The 20,416-nt window shown below is 39.1% G+C and overlaps 1 protein-coding gene across 1 annotated transcript in view; it reads left to right on the forward strand.

Annotated features, from left to right (window-relative positions):
• CHD7 (chromodomain helicase DNA binding protein 7) overlaps positions 1 to 20,416 on the forward strand; it is a 113,187-nt gene that overhangs the window by 85,889 nt on the left and 6,882 nt on the right. Inside the window, exons 15-31 of the mRNA XM_014939642.1 lie at positions 5,408 to 5,618; positions 6,107 to 6,302; positions 6,533 to 6,700; positions 7,340 to 7,519; positions 7,810 to 7,920; positions 8,010 to 8,215; positions 9,273 to 9,472; positions 10,076 to 10,235; positions 13,304 to 13,393; positions 13,948 to 14,051; positions 15,446 to 15,575; positions 15,839 to 15,911; positions 16,130 to 16,184; positions 16,913 to 17,141; positions 17,302 to 17,510; positions 18,244 to 18,921; positions 19,337 to 19,497. Of these exons, the coding sequence (XP_014795128.1) occupies positions 5,408 to 5,618; positions 6,107 to 6,302; positions 6,533 to 6,700; positions 7,340 to 7,519; positions 7,810 to 7,920; positions 8,010 to 8,215; positions 9,273 to 9,472; positions 10,076 to 10,235; positions 13,304 to 13,393; positions 13,948 to 14,051; positions 15,446 to 15,575; positions 15,839 to 15,911; positions 16,130 to 16,184; positions 16,913 to 17,141; positions 17,302 to 17,510; positions 18,244 to 18,921; positions 19,337 to 19,497 (3,161 nt within the window). The remainder of the gene's footprint in view (positions 1 to 5,407; positions 5,619 to 6,106; positions 6,303 to 6,532; positions 6,701 to 7,339; positions 7,520 to 7,809; positions 7,921 to 8,009; positions 8,216 to 9,272; positions 9,473 to 10,075; positions 10,236 to 13,303; positions 13,394 to 13,947; positions 14,052 to 15,445; positions 15,576 to 15,838; positions 15,912 to 16,129; positions 16,185 to 16,912; positions 17,142 to 17,301; positions 17,511 to 18,243; positions 18,922 to 19,336; positions 19,498 to 20,416) is intronic.

Consider the following 20,416-nt stretch of genomic DNA (forward strand, 5'->3'; position numbering starts at 1 on the left):
ACTTTGAGAGGCAACCTGAAACAACCAAAATGCCAGTCTTTTTCTATATGGAATATTCTTCAGCTTTTTATGTAGGGGGTATTACAAAAACTTGACGAAATTCAGCTAATTTTTTTTAGGAAAATGGACATTTCCCCTCCTTCCCAACCATTTATGACAGTCTTAAAATATATGCCACAAAACCTGGAGACACTAAAAGTTATCAGCATGTTGAAAATTTACAGAAATAAGATGTTTTCATTTTGAGACCAGGCCTAAATAGTTTTCTACTTCAGTGGATGTCAAAGCTAAAGAAATAAGAGAATAATTGGAAATAGATATATGAAGGGAAAAAATAATGTGTGTATCTCACTAAGCTATCAAGGAGAACACAGTCTCTTTGTCAGTGAGGAAAGATTTATTTTTTTTAAAAGTGGCCTCTACTTGTGATCTGAGGTAGGAAATAGGGGTTTTAGAATTAAGGAAATTGACTGAATTTAAAACTGTAGGGCCTCAAAAAATTATTTTTCATTTATTCAACTTATGTTTCCTAGGTGCAAAAACTCCAAGCTATTTTGAAGCCGATGATGCTGAGACGTCTCAAGGAGGATGTAGAAAAGAACCTGGCCCCCAAAGAGGAAACCATCATTGAAGTTGAGCTGACAAATATTCAGAAGAAATACTATCGTGCTATTCTTGAAAAGAATTTCACATTTCTTTCCAAGGGTGGAGGTCAGGCGAACGTACCTAATCTTTTAAACACTATGATGGAACTAAGAAAATGCTGCAATCATCCGTACCTTATTAATGGTAGGCCTCCTATTTTTCTCAAACATTTTTTCTTCAAAAAATGATTGTGAGGAAGTTCAGTAAATTAGGAATTGTGTTCTAGTATGTCTTTCTATTTACTCATTTATTTTATGTAGAAAAGTGATACAATCTTTCAGTTTTTTCTTAGATACGGATATTTGCTAGTCAGGACAGTGTGGCTTTTGAAGACATCTGTGCTGCTCTTTTCCGAGGCTTCCCAGCCCAGACACAGTTAGTGTTGGTATTATCAAGTTTTCCTTTCTGTTAGTTCTGACAAACAAAGACATCGGGTTATCGTGCAGGTTGTTGGATGCTGGCATAAGTATGGGAGTCTTTTCTTCAAGTTGCAGCTAATACTCTATGGAAAGAAAATAATTAGCAGCTATGAAATAGTAACTTAGACATTTCGGAGTAGAAGTTGTAGGGTAAGAAATGATGTTCATTTTATGGCCATGTGTTGTCAGTTCATTTTTCTAATTTAACTAGTGAGATTTTTTTGAATGTTGTATTAGACTTCATGATGAATACTCTCTTCCAGTGGGATGCTGTTGGGTTTCGATCAGGATTATCTATGGCAGGTGCTGTATGATGAGCCAGCTACCTATAGCTGTCTGAAGTATGCTAAACTGTATGGGTTGATCAAATCAAATCTTGGATGTAACTCTCTATAAAGGGTTGTATTCTACTAGTTTCTTATTTCCCGACTCCTCTGTGTGTATATATATACTCTATATGATTTATGCTAGAGTTGGCTTAATGCTGGTTATCAGCTTCATGGTGAAAGACTGTTTAGTTTGAGCCTTATGTGATTTCAGGTTTTTATTGTGTGACTTCCATATTGCAGTGCTTACAGTTTTTTTCTTTTGACATTTTTGTTTAACTGGGGAGAAAATGCTTAAACATTCACAAAATGACATCTAATTGTATTTCCTGCACAAGTAATCATTCCAAAGACTTGGTGTAGGGGTTACTTCAAAGTACTTCAGCCCAACCGTGCTGGTGAGCTGCTCAGTTTCTAAACTCAGATGAGCATATACAGTAAAGTAGCTTTGTGGTTCTGGTAGGATTTTTTGTTTGTTTGTTGTTGTGTTTGGTTTTTTTTTGTTTAAGTTAACCCATTTTATAAATGAGTTACCAGAAGATAGTTCTGGATGTTCAGGTTATGAGCTTTGAAACTTGATGCTTTTTATGTTTCTTGGTTTTTGGCTAGCTTTAACCTTGCCATTATTTTTCCTTATTTCATGTTTGCTAAAGGAAATAAAGTGACTATTTTGTTGCTACTTTGTCAACTAGAGTTCATGAGTAGTAATTGCAATGTTGCCTACAGCAGTGATTTTTTTATTTTTTTTTCCTAACAAGTGTTGTATCATTTAGTGTCTGTTAGAGACTGCTGAAGTCCAGGTGGCTGTGTAGGGAATTTCAAGTGTTTTTTGGTGGCTGTATCTTAACCCTAATAAAGGGAGGTGGGGTTGTCCCTTGGGTCCTTTTGCCTTTATAACATATTTGTGACTTTTGAACATTTGGACTTGCTTGGTGTTGTGCAGCAGGTGGGTCAAGCCTTTGGTTTTGAGAGACAAATAAATAAATCTTCAGTATTGTTAGTGTGGAGGATGGAACTAAACAAATACATCCTTTGTAGTTCTAGGACAGAAAAAACTCTTATATCCTGTAGTTGTCTGAGCCTGAGTTTTTATTTTGTTGGTCAATAATTAATATCTTTGTACTTAGAGTGACATGCAAGTTTATTGTAGTTCTACCAAGAGGTCTTGCAGTGCTGGTACATAATGTTGCATAGTGTTCTCCTGATGAGTTGTTGCAGTAGGAAGTTCTTGAGACTTAACTGTTTTTATAAAGGTGTCTCTGAATTTCCAAGTTTATGGGTTTTGTGAGCAAGCAGTACTGCATGTGTATTTCAATACCCAAGTAGAACACTGTATGTTTTGTTTTGCATAAAAGTTGCAAGCAATATAAAGGTGTCTCTGAATCCTTCTCATTTTCTTCCAAGTTTATGGGTTTTGTGAGCGAGTGGTACTGCACGTGTATTTGAATACCCAAGTAGAACACTATATGTTTTGTTTTGCATAAAAGTTGCAAGCAGGTCTTCTAGATAATCTTCAGTTAAAAGCCATAGAAGGTTATATGATGGAAGTGGTGTGGTAAGAGTTGAACATGGAGTGGGTTTTTTCTTGTTCATTGCTTGATTGGTACATCTGTTCTGCGGAGGGGAAAGTGGTGGTCTGCTGAGGCTGTCTTTGAGTAGACTTCTAGAGGGAGTGAGTGCATTTGGGGTATTCTCTTGTCACTGTCACTTTTTCTGAGAGCTGGACTCCTTGTTTTCCCCTGAGTAGCCATTCTCAAGTGTTCACATGTCATTCCTCTGTCTCCAAGAGTCAGCAGTGGGGAGTGCCTCTGTACTTACACAATCAGAGTGTTGAACATTGGAAAGGTTTCTTACTCTGTTCCTTACACTCTCTTGACCCCTGTAAGCCTCTCTCAGTTATGAGTGGAAGTGGGGGTTTCCCTGATGGACCAAACACACATTCACATACTTTCCTTTCCTCCCCTTCTAAAGATCACCTCGGATAGGAACTGGTGTTACAGAGCAAGAGGTACTACATCAAGTAGTTTTTGGGTAACAGGCTACTCAGTGTACATCAATTAATTGCAGTTGAAGTACAAATGAAAAAAGACAGGGCAGTCTTTTACAGGGTTTAGCGCTCAGTGTACATCACTTAATTGCAGTTGAAGTACAAGTGAAAGACAGGGCAGTCTTTTACAGGGTTTAGCTGGATAGGTTTATTGAAAGAGCATATTTTTGGAGGTCCTGGTCTGTTATGGAAGTGGGTCTTGCTGAGACCAAACTCTGATACTGAAAATGTACCAGTTTGTGGGTTTATTGTGGCGTGCTTGGCTTAGGTGGTTTGCTTTTGCAGATGCTGAGTTTGCATATTGGTTTACTTTATAGTAGTGAAACTTGAATTTGGATATCACACTTGAGTAAGAAATAAATGATGTAACCAAGAAAGATCACTGAAGTTACTACGTATGAACTGCTTGACAGCCTGCTGTGTCCTGAAATTGCCTAAGCTCAGCTGAGGTTTACTGCCCAAAATTCTGCCTGTTTTACAAGATGGGAAGTGATATGATGGAAGGGAACGTGAAGAAGTGTCTGATTGTACTTTTTTTCACATGGGTTTATTTTTCCTTATGTGCAAGCCATTAGGATCGGTAACGCTTGGAGCAGGGAGTCCAGATGAGGAAAATTCAGGGATGTAAAACTACCTTTAAGTGTGGTCACGTCTTGAGTCTGTTAAATTCTGTAAAAGTTAGAAGTGCAAGAGTATTGAGGAACAAAGTGCAGAGCCTGCTTCGGGTGGTATCTATTTAAGACACCACCTTAGAGCAGGCACTGGACCAGCGATCACACAGGGAGGGTGCGTTTGCCTGTTTGTTTACAGGCATCTCCTTAGAACTGGGATATGAGAGAGATGCTCAGCAGAAGCCTGGCAATAAGCTGCTCTTCCCTCCTCCCCCAGCCCTCCCCCACCTTCCCTTGTGTTATTCAAAAGCAGCATTCAAGCTCAATATTTTACAAACCAGCAATACTGTACAAACCACGTTTTGTTTGAAAAAACAACAAGGAAAAAAAGAAACCACAAAAACCAAGCAAAAAAAAAAAAAAGCAAACAGAGGGACTGAAAAAGATGGCTCCAAAAAGGGTTTATTTGGATGTGAAATAAGATTAGGATGAAGATTTCTAACCCCTTAAATAGCCAAGAATAGTAATCTGATCAGTCTTGGAATAGCTCACTCTTTGTAGAAGTGACAAAAAATGGAATAAAAGCATAGGAGAGACCGAAGAGACAACTTGATCTTGGCCTACAGTCTTCAGGTAATCAGCAGTAAAAGGAAATATTTGCTGCTGGGTGTATCATTCCTAGGCAAAGGGAACGGCAAGAAAGAACTTTTGATTAATTCTGGAAAGAATCTATACAGTGGATAGCTTTATTCAGTGAGAAAAGAAAACTAAATGGAAGGTAAAATAATAATTTCACAGCTGCGTATTCCTCCTGCCCACCCACTCCCCCCCCAACCCCCTCCCCAATTAGCTTTTTCATTGTTTGGATTTTGATTCTATAATTAATAATGGAAGGAGCAGGTCCAGGTCATGCGTGTGTTTAAGCGTGGTTTTGGAGGCACAGACGTGAAATGTGATTTGTATTCCTTGTGTTTTCCTGTGGAAATGAGGTATTTTTTCTTACGTGTTGCATTTAAGAAAGAACAGAAAATAATTTGATCGTTTGGAATACGTTTTATTTTTTTATCTTTTTATTTCGTTTTTCATTAATTTGCGTGCATCGAATAGTTGCATGAATTTATTTAGGAAAGGGTTTACTCCCGCTTAAAAGGGGGAAGAGAACTATCGAAGTTACTTTTTATTTATGCTGTATTTGTGTCTGTGTTTGCTTTAAATGTCAGGTTAATATTTTTTATAAATGTTTATTCCCCGTAAGGCTTCCAAACATTCCTGGGGTTTCTATAGGGTATTGAAGGCGAGCTCATTGTTTATTAATAAGGCCCTTTGCAGCGCTCATGTATTGCTGTCCAATCTTTGCAGGTGCTGAAGAGAAAATTTTGGAAGAGTTTAAAGAAACACACAATGCCGACTCTCCAGATTTTCAGCTCCAGGCAATGATCCAGGCTGCTGGCAAGCTAGTACTGATTGACAAGCTGCTGCCAAAACTGAAGGCTGGTGGCCACAGGGTGCTTATCTTTTCCCAGATGGTGCGCTGCTTGGACATACTGGAAGACTACCTCATTCAAAGACGGTGAGAGCAACAATATCATACAATTCTAAATAAACTGTGCTTTCCTCAGCGGCCACAGTATTTAACCTGTGAGGAATCCCTATTGAAAAAGGGAGGAAATGCAAACAATTTGCAGTATTTTCTATAGTGATCTGACTAAAAGGGAAAATCATACCTGTAAGTTGCAAGTACTGAGATTTTTCTTCCGGCTGAGTACAAAATCACCTCACATGAAGAGCTTTAAACCTCTTAGTTTACTACTCAGTTGAATGTTTTGGTGGCTCTAGAGCTTTTTAGCTGAAGCCTGAATGTTTATTTCCAGGAGATGAAGTAGTACATCTTCCACTGATGAAGTTAGTGTATACAGGAACAGTCACTCAGTTTTTTGTAATTATTTTGAACCTATAGTAGCATATTTTCCTTTTTTTATTTTTTTTTTAATGGCATATTCTTAAAAATAACCAATGTCATTGTAGTAAAGTTGTCCTTATAATACATCTTTATTTCAGGTACCCATATGAACGAATTGATGGCCGAGTAAGAGGCAACTTGCGTCAGGCAGCTATTGACAGGTTTTCCAGACCTGATTCTGATAGGTTTGTTTTCCTGCTGTGCACAAGGGCAGGAGGTTTGGGCATTAATCTTACTGCTGCTGATACCTGCATCATTTTTGATTCAGACTGGAACCCCCAAAATGACCTCCAGGTAATATTACAAGAGATGATTTTATTGAAATTTTTTTCTTTGCCTTTTTATTGTGAAATTTTCTACACCTATAAGATAAATTATCTGTTGTCCCTCTCTTAAAATCATAAAGATTATTATTTATATTGAAAGCAATAACTTTGAAAGTAAGTTCTCTGTATTGATTATTTAAATTTTTTTTCTTCTTCCTTTTGTGACCTGTAACTGACAATCTGTCTTTGTTTCATCAGGCTCAAGCACGATGTCACAGAATAGGACAGAGCAAATCAGTGAAAATTTACAGGTTGATAACAAGGAATTCTTATGAAAGGGAAATGTTTGACAAAGCAAGCTTGAAGCTTGGCCTCGATAAGGCCGTGCTGCAATCTATGAGCGGAAGAGAAAACGCTACAAATGGGGTGAGAATTAAAATATTAAGGTGCACGGTCAACAAATGTTATGAATGTGTAGCACTTTTCCTGCTTGTTTGTGTTTTAGCTGGACAACAGTGGTTTTCAGGTGGAGTGTGCTGTGTATTTTAAAGTAGGGTTAATTAAGGGCAAGGCTACATGAACTGGCTCAGCCGATCTAATGGCTCACTCGTTGCCAAAAGGGGGCAGGTGGAGTCATGTTCCCTCAGTCCTCATCCATTCTCATCATTCCACCCTTTACATTGTGTTGATCCTGGCACTTTTTAGAGTTATTCTAGTCAGCTTTTTCTGGTGTGGCCTTTTTGCTTTGAACTTTTTTTTGCCTTAGCTTTTTGTCAGGTTAGTGAGTTAAATGTGCTCTCACGAGGAGTTTAGGCAGTCATCAGTAAAAGGATTCAGTGACAATGAATTATTAAATTATTTAAGCCAGTTGTGTAACTTCACTCTAAGAATTTTGTTGTTCGTATGCTTTTAAAGTTGACTTCAACATGAATATTTAATTGACCGACACCACATTGTCTTAGAGTTTCAGTTCTTAAAATGCTAAATAAGGGGACAATCATTATATTGTCAGATGTACACATTGGCTGATGTCAAAAAGAATCAAACCCAAACCCTCTCTTACAGGTGCAACAGCTTTCTAAGAAAGAAATAGAAGATCTTCTTCGAAAGGGGGCATACGGTGCTCTGATGGATGAGGAAGATGAAGGGTCTAAGTTTTGTGAAGAGGATATTGATCAGATTCTCCTAAGGCGAACACACACGATTACTATTGAATCTGAAGGAAAAGGCTCAACATTTGCAAAGGTGTGCATTGACATTCAGAGGAATATTAATAAAGTGTGACCAGGATAAATGGAAGTGGTATTAAATTGCCTTCCGTGTTGGTTTAGTTTTTCAATGTACTTGTCTCAGATATTTTCATCATAAATATTGGGATATCTATATTTCCAGTCATGATAGTTTCCAGGTTTACCCTTTTTCTTACTTGAAACTGCCATTTTATAAGTCCTAAGTATTGTATTTACAAGTGAAAAATAGATATTCTTTGTAGCTTGCCGTTAAGAAACCAATGCCTATGTTTTCACATTTACTAGGCTAGTTTTGTTGCATCTGGGAACAGGACAGACATTTCCTTGGATGACCCTAATTTTTGGCAGAAGTGGGCAAAGAAAGCTGAGCTGGATATTGATGCTTTAAATGGAAGGGTAAGAGCTTTATGAGCTTCCTAGGAGAATTAAATTGAAGATGTTCCCCTCCCCCCTCCTCAATTTCTACATTTTCACTTTTGTTTTAGAATAACCTAGTTATTGATACACCAAGAGTAAGAAAGCAAACCAGACTCTACAGCGCAGTCAAAGAGGATGAGCTGATGGAGTTTTCAGACCTGGAAAGTGATTCTGAAGAAAAACCAAGCACAAAGCCCCGTAGGCCTCAGGACAAATCCCAGGGTTATGCAAGAAGTGAATGTTTCAGGGTGGAGAAGAACTTACTGGTCTATGGGTAAGGATGTGAAGGAGATGAAATATACTGATTGTGGCTAAAGAACTGAAAATATGATAATTATATATAGTAAATAACTCATCCTTTTCTTGGACATGTTCACATAATCTCTTCCTCTGTAACCATTACCTCATTATGCCATATACATACCAGTGAGATTTTAAATCACTACGTATGTTACTTAGGTTAAAGTATCTGAGTGTCTCACCTTCCTCTGTAACCATTACCTCATTATGCCATATACATACCAGTGAGATTTTAAATCACTATGTATATAAGTTGCTTATATATGTATTACTTAGGTTAAAGTATCTGAGTGTCTCACAGATGGCTATGAGCTCACTGTAAGATACGTAGTTCTGTGATGACGGAATATTTGTTTCTGGTTTCTCTTAGTGTAAAGGATTCCTGAGTTATCAAGGTTTAATCTCTTTTCTAAATATTGCAGAGAATAACAAATTGTATTTGTAAAGAACAATGTGGTTGTGAAATCAACAGGCAGTGTAGAGGTTTTCTACATAGATTGTGATATTTTGGCACCACTTAAATTCAGCTATTTGATAGTTTATATTTTTCCCCATTGGATTTACCCATTTGAATTTTATCTCTTTGCAAATGAGTAGCTGTGTTTGGCTGCTGACACAGTGGGCTTCAGATTGTCTTTATTTTAGGCAGTTGCATACAACAATTGTTAATAATGGATTTCAGGAACAAAATAAGAAATGATTCCCCAAATCCCATGATTGTAGGAACTGGTTGAATTTCCTATTTGTAGCTTACTGGGACCATTAGTTAAACATATGTACTTTATTATTTTGAGTGTAGTTCAATTGCAGCTTTACGAGCAGTGAACTTATTGCCTATTCTGTAAAATAAACTTTCTTAACTCTTTGGTGCTGAAGGTTAGATTCCCTGACGTAACCTGCAAATGCAAAATGCATTAGCACTAACACAGGAGGTCCCAACTTGCCTGGTACCGGGACTTAAATTGAAAGTCACGAATTAAAATACCAGTTTTTGGTCTTGAACTGTTGTATTGAACATATTTTTCTTCTAGCTGGGGTCGGTGGACTGACATCCTCTCACACGGGCGCTATAAACGTCAGCTCACAGAACAAGATGTGGAAACCATCTGCCGGACTATCCTGGTATATTGTCTTAATCATTACAAAGGGGATGAAAATATCAAAAGTTTCATCTGGGATCTGATCACTCCAACTGCAGATGGGCAAACTCGAGCTTTGGTTAATCATTCCGGTATGTCTACCACGATCAAATAATGATGCTAGTAAATAGGAAAGAATTACTTCAGTCATGCTATGTATTTGGTTTAAACTATAGCCATTCTGACATGTCGTAGGATCTTGTCAGGTTTTATGAGTAAGGTGGGCTTTGACTTGGTCTGTACTTAAAGGGGAAGTCTCCCTTAGACACTTTGTAGGATACAGTGCTCTTTTCCTTCAGTCAGTTCTGAACAAATATTCTAGCATAATTTTTAAGTGGCACCTACTGCTGGAGTTAATCTCTTTCAAATTGCCATAAATCAGAAAGCTTGTTTCCTTATGGCCATTCAGATTCATGAGAGGTTTTACAAGAAATATTTATATAACACCATTTTCTGGCTAGCGCTCTGAATTTTTGAAATCTTCACACATAAATTTGCATGAAAGTTTTGATTGAATTTGTTGTTTGCAAATTTCCTGTACTGAATTATGTTGCTGTTCAGTTTTTGGTGGTTGTGTTGCTCACAAAGGAATTAATACAGCATTGATACTTAGCTTTACATGTATATTTCTAATGCAGCTTGGGGTGAAAGCTTTTCTATTCAGATTATTTAAGAAATATTGGGGTTTTATGTAGGTCTGTCTGCACCTGTGCCCAGAGGGAGGAAAGGCAAGAAAGTAAAAGCCCAGAGTTCACAGCCAATGCTGCAAGATGCCGATTGGCTCACAACCTGTAATCCAGATGTATTATTTCAAGAAGACAGCTATAGGAAACATCTCAAACATCACTGTAATAAGTAAGTATTACTAAATAGTTAATTTAGAGGGGGGGTTTTATGACATGCTTTTGAAAAGTCTGCAACTTCTTTTGGATGTTTTTGACAGAACACAGGGCTGTTTAATAGGATGTAAAAGACATTATTACTTTTTAATTTGGGAATAATCATCTTAACAGATATCTGGATGCTTCTGTAAGCTCTTTATGACTGATCAGTGCTTAAAGCACAATTCTGAAGAAAATTGTTTTCTACTTACTAAATAAGAATGGAATCAGATGAGGTTACTTTTTTTTACCATATAAAGGAAAGACTATATCCCTACACTGTCTATTTTTCTTGACAATTGGCTATCTTTAAACAAAAGCTGTTTCTTTCTTACCCTTCTTGTGGGGTCTCTCAGGCTGATGTCCTTGAAAGTTCTGTTCCTTAAATGTTCTTCTTTTCCAGAGTTTCATGTAGTAGTTCACCTCTATGTGGGTATATCTCTTCTCTTTGTTCTTTTTCTCCCTTCCTCTGTTGCTCTGCACATTATACAGGATATTTCTGCTTTTCTCTTTTGTTTGAGATAAAATTTCTCACCAGGCTCTCTTACCTGAATCAGTGCCCTGATTTCATTTTTGCAACTCTAAACACGTCACTAAACTGACAGCCTTTGGGGATAAAGGTCATTGTGTTTTGATTTGGATGTTACGTTGTTTTATTGTAGCACGAGTGTCTCTTAAGAACCTCTTTTAGATTCTTTTAGCTTTTGTTTTGTAATGTCTTAGTTATCTTTGTGTCACCTTCTGTCCACAGTGCCCTGGTTCTCCATCTCAGTTTTGCTTACTATAGTCTCCATTTACAGACACTGAACCTAACTCTTGTCCTAAAAATGTCTTGGTTTGGATTTTGGGGGAAGGTTGTTTGCTTTTTGGGTTTGGGGGGTTTTGTTCTGGTTTTAAATTTATATTTTTCATAGTACAAATATACCATACGGTTATAATGTGGTGTTACTGAAAGGTCATCAGTTCTTTGTCTTTTTAATGTATATTGTGTTTTACTAATACTGTTTATTGGAAAGAAATTATTGATTTGAAAAGTACCTGTGGCCTGTCAATAGGGGGTGTGATGTGAAGGAGGAAAGGCATTTAAGGGGTTTATTAGCTCCTTTCCAGATGCTAACCAAGCTTAATTCTTAGCTGATGAAAGCAGATACTTACAGAATTACCTTAGCCAGTGCACATCCAAATAAGCTGTGTTCTGATTTTTGCTAAACTGTTACTCCGATCTGTTATTACATTTCACTTGCTTTTAAAGTAATTAAATTCTTTCCTGTAACATTATTTTAATCTCTCAGGTAACATGTCCTCATTACTTGTTATACCAGGTTTGCAGATCAGACTTAAACTCATTTTTAAAATATTGCTCCTGTAATAATGCAGTAGAACAATTACAAGGATAGGAAAGACTGATAAATCACTGTGCAAGAATGTTTTCAGTGGCTGTCTTTTTCCTTCACTTCCACTTGGACCAAGTGAATTGCAGAAGCAATGTGTTTAGCCCGTGTAAGATTGAGCAGAGGTGGAAGCCAATTAATAGTCTGAGTAATTTCCTTCAGAAGGCAACAGTAACTAAGCTTTGTAAGAACTGGTGTCCTGTCCTTATCTAACACGAATGCTGTTTTAATGGATAGGACTCTAGAAAGGTGGAAAGATCCTCTGGTTTTTGGTTGATGTTGGGTTTTTTTTTCCCCTGCTCTTCCTCTTTGGCTTGATGAAACAGCTGTTATTGCTTAATACTAAGATGATAGAGACCCTCAACAGCTTATTTACATAGCCACACAGGGAGCAGGGACACCTTACTGGTCCCAGTTATCACGCATACAAAAAGAAGCATGTCTGACATGTTTTGAATTGCAGACATGACCTTCATTCAAATCCCTGCTCTTCCAAGGTTTGCTTGGAATAACCCGTGTAGAACGGCGTATCGCTTTGGTTGCATCAGATCTCTAATGAGGACCTCTCAAAACTGGTGGTGGTCTACATTTTTCATGCAAGTGGGTGATCAGATTTCTGCCTCCCGGGTCACCCATAGCTGTTCCAGGAGCAGCAGCAATTCAACAGTTGCTGTGATGGATTTGGGTACAGTGAGAGGCCGGGCTGAACAATCTCTGGTTTAGCTGGTACTGCTTTTACTTCATGAACTTAGGCAGCAGGGGGTGCCCTGAATTGGGTAAACATAGGAAAGGAGGATTATTTTCAGGTAGGTACTTTTTCTACAGAAAGATGACCTCTTTTCTAGTCTCCTTGAAAAGCCAGTGTTTGCCATTCTCTCTCCTGCCAGCTTCAAGTGTGACCACTCCACCTGACAGCACTTCCAAAAACCACTGTAGTATGACAGAGATAGGGAAAAATAAACACGGGCACTGAAGATTTTTCACTTCCTTCTAGGGCTTAGGTTGTGCACAGGTAAAATTAAATAGCAATTCGAACTATAAAGAGTAAAAATAGTTAATATCTCCCAAGGGAAATAAGGGATTTTTTTTTTTTTCTCCCCCCCCCAATTCTCGGAAGCAAAAAGTTGTATAATCTGAAAAACCTGACATTCCATATTGAGGGTTTATTGTAAGGTAGTAAAACCAGATTTTATATCTCGTTTATTCCTACAACTTCTGATGTGCTTCCAAAAATGGTATTAAGGCAGCAGCTGAGGAAATTTTATGAGATAATGAAGCAGAACAGTTACTGAAAGCCATCTGCTCGGTTGTTTACAAACTTGCTTCAATACTTCAGAGGCAGTGGTAGAGTACGTGTCTAAACTTCACAAGCTGCACTAGGTAGAACTAAATGAAATGCGCCGGGGCCGGGCTGAGCCGGGTCCCTCTCTGCGCAGTGGAAGCGGTTGCCAGGCAGGCCTGTTGGAAGCCAGCAGAAAGCACCACACAGAGGTGATTATGTGCCACCATCTGTCACGCTTCAAGCCTACCATACAGCATGGCTAATCAGCCTTGGCAGGATGATGGATGAACAGCAGCAGCTGCCAAAAGCCACTGTTGGCAAACAGTCCTGAAGTTAAGAACTTTTTCCCCCCTCTGCCTTCCTCTCCAGGGTCCTGCTGCGTGTCCGCATGCTCTACTATCTACGACAAGAAGTTATAGGGGACCAAGCAGACAAGATCTTAGAGGGTGCTGACTCAAGGTTAGTGCAAGTGCAGGTTTATTTTTTTTTTTTTGCTTTATAAAGTACACCTACTGGAATAATGCAGCATTTAAAGGTTGTCACACTTTATCTCTTAAATGTCTGTTCTCAACCAGCCTTATTATTTCACCCAAGCGTGGTGGGTAATTTTCTTGGGGGAGGAAACGATGTGGGAAATGACAGAGGTGGATTTGCAGTTGTGCTAATAATGGAGGACTATTCTATTTCAATTTTAAAAATGAAAAAATATATACTAAGACCTTAAATGAATTGTATTTGGATAACCATTGGCATTCCACTCCCAAAATAGCCTAATGATTATTTTTTTTTGTTTGCTTGTTTGGTGGTGTTTTGGGTTTTTTTACCATCCTAATTGTTTTTCAAGGTACTTCAATTTCTGTGTTGGGTTTTGGGTCTTTTTTTTTGCCCCCTCAAAATTCATATTTAGAGAACAGCATGAACCATGTTTGGGGTTTTTTTTGGTGTGGTGTTTTTTTTTTTTTTTTTTTTGCCCACTAATACCTTTGAGAATATATGTAACACTGTCTTCACAGTGAAGTAGATGTATGGATACCTGAGCCATTCCATGCCGAAGTTCCTGCAGACTGGTGGGATAAGGAGGCGGATAAATCCCTTTTAATTGGAGTCTTCAAACACGGTAAGTGATGTCTCACTCTGAACAAAACTCAGTTGTAAAGCTTTCTGTGTGTAGGACTGTTCAGTCATAATATTAACAAGTATTGTTCCAAAGAACTGTTGGCTTGTATCTCCCTTTTTTTTTTCTTGCCTGCATTAAAAACCTAATATGAGCTGTAAATATCAGATGCTGTTTTTAAATGTTTGCAGAACATTTGAGAAGAAAACATTACTTTCTTGGCTGTAAATAAAACAAAACCATATTTGTTTAAATAATAGCCAAATAGTAAGATAGATCTCCATAAACTTTGCTTCCAGCGCTGCTTCACTTGCTAACTCTGCCAACCAGTGTCAAAGTGGACGGTGGGCTTAACCTCTGCTATTAATCTGTACAAGTGCCTCCTGGGCTTTGTTCCAAGCAATATTTCACAAATGTCAGTGTTGAGAACTCCCGGCTCCCTTGAGTGGGATGCAGCCTTGTTAACTTTGAAAGGCTGGGGATGCAGAGCTGGCATGATATATACAGTGAGCGATTCCTGATTATAATCCCAATTCTCTGGAGGTCGCAGAGGTATTCTCAGCAGCCCAGCCTGACTAAAGGGGAGAATGATGGCTTATAAAACCTTTCATGATTACAGTTTGGCTTGAGGCTCTACAGCAGTTAGGAGCAGTGTGTTGTAGTACAAATCCTAATTGAATTGTGCTGTTCTGCCTATGTACAGCAGCTCTGTTTTGTGGGCTCAGCTGAGGCAAGTCTAGTCTAAAAATCATTTTCCTGCAGTGCACTGTTGGGATCTGCCATTTTCCATCTAGTCAACTTGGGCAGTAAAAAAGCAAACAGCAGTTTGAAAACCATAGAGGGAACAGTGTCATCTTACTGACATGCATCATCCTAAACCTAATAAGACAGGTTCGTTGGCCTTACGTATAACCCATGTATACAGCATTTTTGCAGCCTACATTGAGGGTTCCAGCAGGGCTGGAGCTATAGAAAATGTGTGTGTGTGTGCATTTCCATTTGCGTCTGCACGTTTCCTGTAGGAAGTATTAAATGTGGAGAACCACTGCCAAAGTCATATAGGAAACTTAAAGTAAGTTTTTCACTTGTGAAAGGTTTTTACTTTACCTTATAAAAGCATTAAGTTAAATGTTTTCTTCAGTATCTACTGTTTGTAAATGTTAGATGTGAAAATGTTTCTGTGCTGATGGAATTTACCAGTATAAAAAAAATGAATGAAATGGTTGTTTCCAGCACGGTGACAGCTCCTTTGTTTTATTTAAAAAATTAAAAAAAAAAATTAAAAATAAATAAATTAATTTGGAAAATTGTACTTTTAGTTCCTAAACCTGTTCTGTTCACAGTTGGTCATAGCTTTAAAAAAAAAATAAAAGATTTGTCTCCTGCTCTGCCTGCAGGTTATGAGAAGTACAATTCTATGAGAGCTGATCCAGCACTGTGCTTTCTGGAGCGGGTTGGCATGCCTGATGCGAAGGCCATAGCTGCTGAACAGAGAGGGACAGACATGTTAGCAGATGGTGGTGATGGGTAAGGAGGACATGAAAAAATTAATAAACTTTATCAGCATTGTATATGTTGGCACGAGTTCATATGTCATATTTTGCTTACATCTCGCCTGAGGATCTGAAGTGATCGGATGATGTAAAAAGTACATAGAATTGTTTACACGGTTGAGCATGAAATATAAATGTGTCACTCACTACGCTGTACTGATGGCTTTTGTAGCTTTTTTGCTTTTCTCCAGAAAAACAATATATTTCTTGAAAATATTTCTTTTAAATATTTTATAGCGGTGAATTTGACAGAGAGGATGAAGATCCAGAATATAAGCCAACCAGAACTCCTTTCAAGGATGAAATTGATGTAAGAACTTCCAACTTTCTCTAATTACAAATATATATAATTATAACTGATTCTCTGTGTTTATCTAAATGCGCACTTCTTAAGTTTGAGAGCTACCAGATAAACACACCTTACAAAGATTGTTTGCTGCTGTGTTTGAGAGATGACATATTTTCCTCCTGAAATGATAACATATGGTCAAAACTGAAAACTAAAATAACTTCTGTCTTCTCCCCAAGGAATTTGCAAACTCACCTCCAGAAGACAAAGAGGAGTCCATAGAAATACACCCAAGTAAGACTATAGCAAATAAATTAAAAAGCAAAAATGGACCATTCAGTGAAAGGTGGACTGTTTTTTTTGCCACATGAGGGAATAAGTTGTGTTTTGGGAAAACATCACAGTAAACTTTCTACTGCCAATTCTCCTCATGCTTCACATCTTTCAAAACAATTATTTACTGTCTTTGAATAATCCACATTATGGCTTTCTGGGTTTCTAATTACATAGTAGAAATTGTGATAAAAATAAAGACCGGATGTTTCATAATGCAGCCGTTGATGTTTTTGCTGAGATAATCTTGGAAGTTACATATATGTTGTTTCCTCAGTGTGGAGGAGAATTGCCAAGCTTAAGTGAGAATAATAAAGTGGGAAATCATAAGCATAGGTGTTTCCTCAGAGGCAGAATGATCTTCTTAGTAATAAATTTAAAGATGCATTGCATTAATTTAAATACTTACAGTATTCATAATATGTTTGTATTCATAACGTTGAATAATAATGCTTGATGCTTATCTCTAAATGTTTCACAAGCATTTCTGACTTCTTAGAGTTGGATGGTTTGATTCTGGTTTTTTTTATTTCCTACCAATGTAGTTATCCCGTTTCTAATTTGTTATGCACCAACATTAATGAGGCGTATGTTCTTATCAGATAAAACAGGAATCCAGTTCTAGCCATAGAAACTTTGAAATGTTTAGTGGTGGTTTTGCAGTGCACAAATACTTCTCTATTCTCTAGACAAGCAGAGTGAAAGCAACGCTGAGTTAGGCCAACTCTACTGGCCCAACACTTCAACCCTGACTACCCGTCTGCGTCGCCTCATTACTGCCTATCAGCGCAGCTATAAAAGGCAACAAATGAGGCAAGAGGCACTAATGAAGACTGACCGCAGGAGACGTCGGCCTCGGGAAGAAGTGAGGGCACTAGAAGCAGAAAGGGAAGCCATAATAACGGAAAAACGACAAAAGTGAGTTTCTCAGTGATATCTCTCTTTCAATCTCGTTTGAGCTCCTGTGTCACCAGTACTGTGTCACCAGAATAAACTAAAGGGGTTTGGGGGCATCCAAACTACGTTTGGACTCTGGTTTATTCAGCGGCCTCACTTCTCTTGCTTCTTCCTTGACTAGATGGACAAGAAGAGAAGAAGCTGATTTTTATCGTGTGGTGTCTACTTTTGGAATTATTTTCGATCCTGTAAAACACCAATTTGACTGGAATCAATTCAGAGCATTTGCCAGGCTCGATAAGAAGTCCGACGAAAGCTTGGAGAAGTATTTTAATGGCTTTGTGAATATGTGTAGGAGAGTGTGCCGAATGCCGGTCAAACCGGATGATGGTAAGTTTTCATAGAATCATAGAATCATTGAGGTGGGAAGAGACCCTTGGGATCATCAAGTCCAACCATCTACCCTACTCTACAAAGTCCTCCCCTACCCCATATCCCTCAGTACCCCATCTAAATGTCCCTTAAACCCAGCCAGGGCTGGTGACTCCACCACCTCCCTGGGCAGCCTGTTCCAATGCCCGACCACTCTTTCAGTGAAAAATTCCTTCCTAATGTTCAATCTAAACCTACCCTGTTGGAGCTTGAAGCCGTTCCCTCTCGTTCTATTGTTAATTACCTGTGAGAAGAGACCAGCACCAACCTCTCTACAGTGTCCTTTCAAGTAGTTGTAGAGAGTGATGAGGTCTCCCCTCAGCCTCCTCTTCCTCATACTAAACAGCCCCAGCTCCTTCAGCCGCTCTTCATATGATTTGTCTTCTAGGCCCTTCACTAGTTTCGTTGCCCTCCTCTGCCCTCGCTCCAGCACCTCGAGATCTCTCTTGTATTGAGGTGCCCAAAACTGGACACGATACTCGACGTGTGCCGAGTACAGGGGCATAATCACCTCCCTACTTCTGCTGGTCGCACTATTTCTAATACAAGCCAGATTTTAACTGACTGTAGGCATCAACGTGACTGTTATGAGACAGGGGGACTGTTGGAACCTCATGTCCAGGGGTCATGATTTCAAAAAAGGTGTACATTCAATCGATGTTAAAAAAAATACAACTTGTTGTTGTTGCAGAACCGCCTGATCTTTCCACCATGATCGAGCCCATCACAGAAGAACGTGCTTCTAGAACTTTATACCGTATAGAACTGTTGCGGAAGATCCGTGAGCAGGTTCTCCATCACCCGCAGCTGGGGGAGAGGCTAAAGCTTTGCCAACCGAGCTTGGACCTGCCAGAGTGGTGGGAGTGTGGTAAACATGACAAAGACTTACTGATTGGTGCTGCTAAACATGGAGTCAGTAGGACAGATTATCACATTCTGAATGATCCTGAGCTCTCTTTTCTGGAGGCTCACAAAAACTTTGCTCAAAACAGAGGGACGGGTAATGTAAATGCTGTCTCTTCTGTAAACCCTCTGGGTGCTGGCTGCAGTCAAACACCACCTATTGTCCCATCCACACCAGTACAAGAAGAAAAGACTACGGAACAAACGGAGTCTAAAGCTGAAGGGTCTGAAAATCCAGCAGCCAAAGAAAAGCCCGATATCAAAGAGGAGACAGATACCGCAGATAAAGACACTAAACCGGACTGTGATGCTGAGGCTGAGCCTGGCTCTGTTAAATGTGAATTGAAGGACATAGAAATGAGTACAGACGTAGACCCCAAATCTATTTCTGAGAAAGGTTCGGAAGAAGACGAAGAGGAGAAACTGGATGATGATGACAAGTCAGAAGAATCCTCCCAACCTGAAGGTAAGGCTTTTGTCAGATCAGTTCTGTGTGCTTAGTGTGAGCCCCACAGCTGTTGCAGCTCGTGCCAGCTGGTAAGTGGCACGCATGGAGCCATTACAGAGCCCAGGGTGGGCTCCATGTAGCAGTTCCTCTGCCCTTCCATGTATCAGGTGGCTAGATAAGCTTTCAGAAAAACCATCCAGCATCAGCGGGGTGTTCCCCCACAAGGCATGGTTTCCAAGAGAGCTTGCTGAGCCAATAAGCACGGTCTCTGTGCCAAAGGCAGAAGACTAAGGCTCTGTTGTAGTAATTACTGAACAAAAACCCGAGTTAGAAACGTTGTGTCGAGCCTGGTTGTCTTAACCTTATCTAGTTGGGTTGCCAGTGGGTGGTTTGGAACGTTGGTAGTTGATGTCTGCCTGTGGTTGTTATTCAGCAGGAACAGTTTCTCAGGGTAAGAATTTTGATGAAGAAAGCAACGCCTCCATGAGTACCGCCAGGGACGAAACGCGCGATGGATTCTACATGGAAGATGGGGATCCCTCTGTGGTTCAGCTGCTTCATGAGAGAACATTTGCCTTCTCTTTCTGGCCTAAGGTTGGTTAGGGGTAGAATGGTGTTTGCCTCTCTCAGTACAGATAAAACATGGGAAATGTGTTTGCAAAATAACAGTGGGTTTTGTACGATTCTGCCCTTCTAGTGAGCAAGGGTCTTTTCTCTATGAATGGTTTGTGGAGTAGCATTTTATTCTTCAATTTTATTCAAATTAGCAGAGGAAATGAAAGGAATTGCTTCACTGTAAATAGTGTTATTTAGTAAAACAACAAACTACTGACAGAGATGAGTTGTTACAGACTCCATAACCGTATGTCAGCAGAATCACACCTCTACTGATGGAAGAAAACTTATGATTCTGAATTATGGATTTTGTCTGAAAAGCAACCTGCAGTGTTAAGAGCAGAGATTTTATAAGATCACCTTTTTATTTTGGGGTGAGGAGATTGTAGAGAAGGGTATTGGTGACCTACATGATCTAAGCCATTATGTAATGTTGACAGATGTAATTGTATTAAGGTATCCTGCAAACATAAGCAGCAGTTTGAGATAGGATAAAGCTATATCTTATTTTAGCAACCAGGCAGAAAATTATCTAATATAAAATGTTTTTAAAAATATGAAACCGTAACCTCCTAATAAATCCATACATAATTTAGTACTTTCCTTTGCAGTAAGGGGGGAGAGAGAGAGAGAGAAATAAAGTAGTAATAGTCTTAAGCTTACTAATCACCATAACAGGGCCATCTGGTTTGGGACGGGGGGGGGGCGTGGGGGGCAGGGCAGCGGGACCTTGCTCTTAATAGGCTTATTCCTGGGGAAAGCAAGCAGTCTGTTGCAGCTGCTGAGATCTGCTAGTGGCTTTGGCGCTGTTTTGCTGTTCAGGAAGCAAACTGATGCTCGTGTTCCCTAACCAGCACTATTTCTCCTCCTCCTGAAGTTTCTACTACTTCAGGCAGGC

The sequence above is a fragment of the Calidris pugnax genome, unplaced genomic scaffold (genome assembly GCF_001431845.1).
Source record: "Calidris pugnax isolate Ruff unplaced genomic scaffold, ASM143184v1 scaffold5, whole genome shotgun sequence".
NCBI lineage: Eukaryota > Metazoa > Chordata > Aves > Charadriiformes > Scolopacidae > Calidris > Calidris pugnax.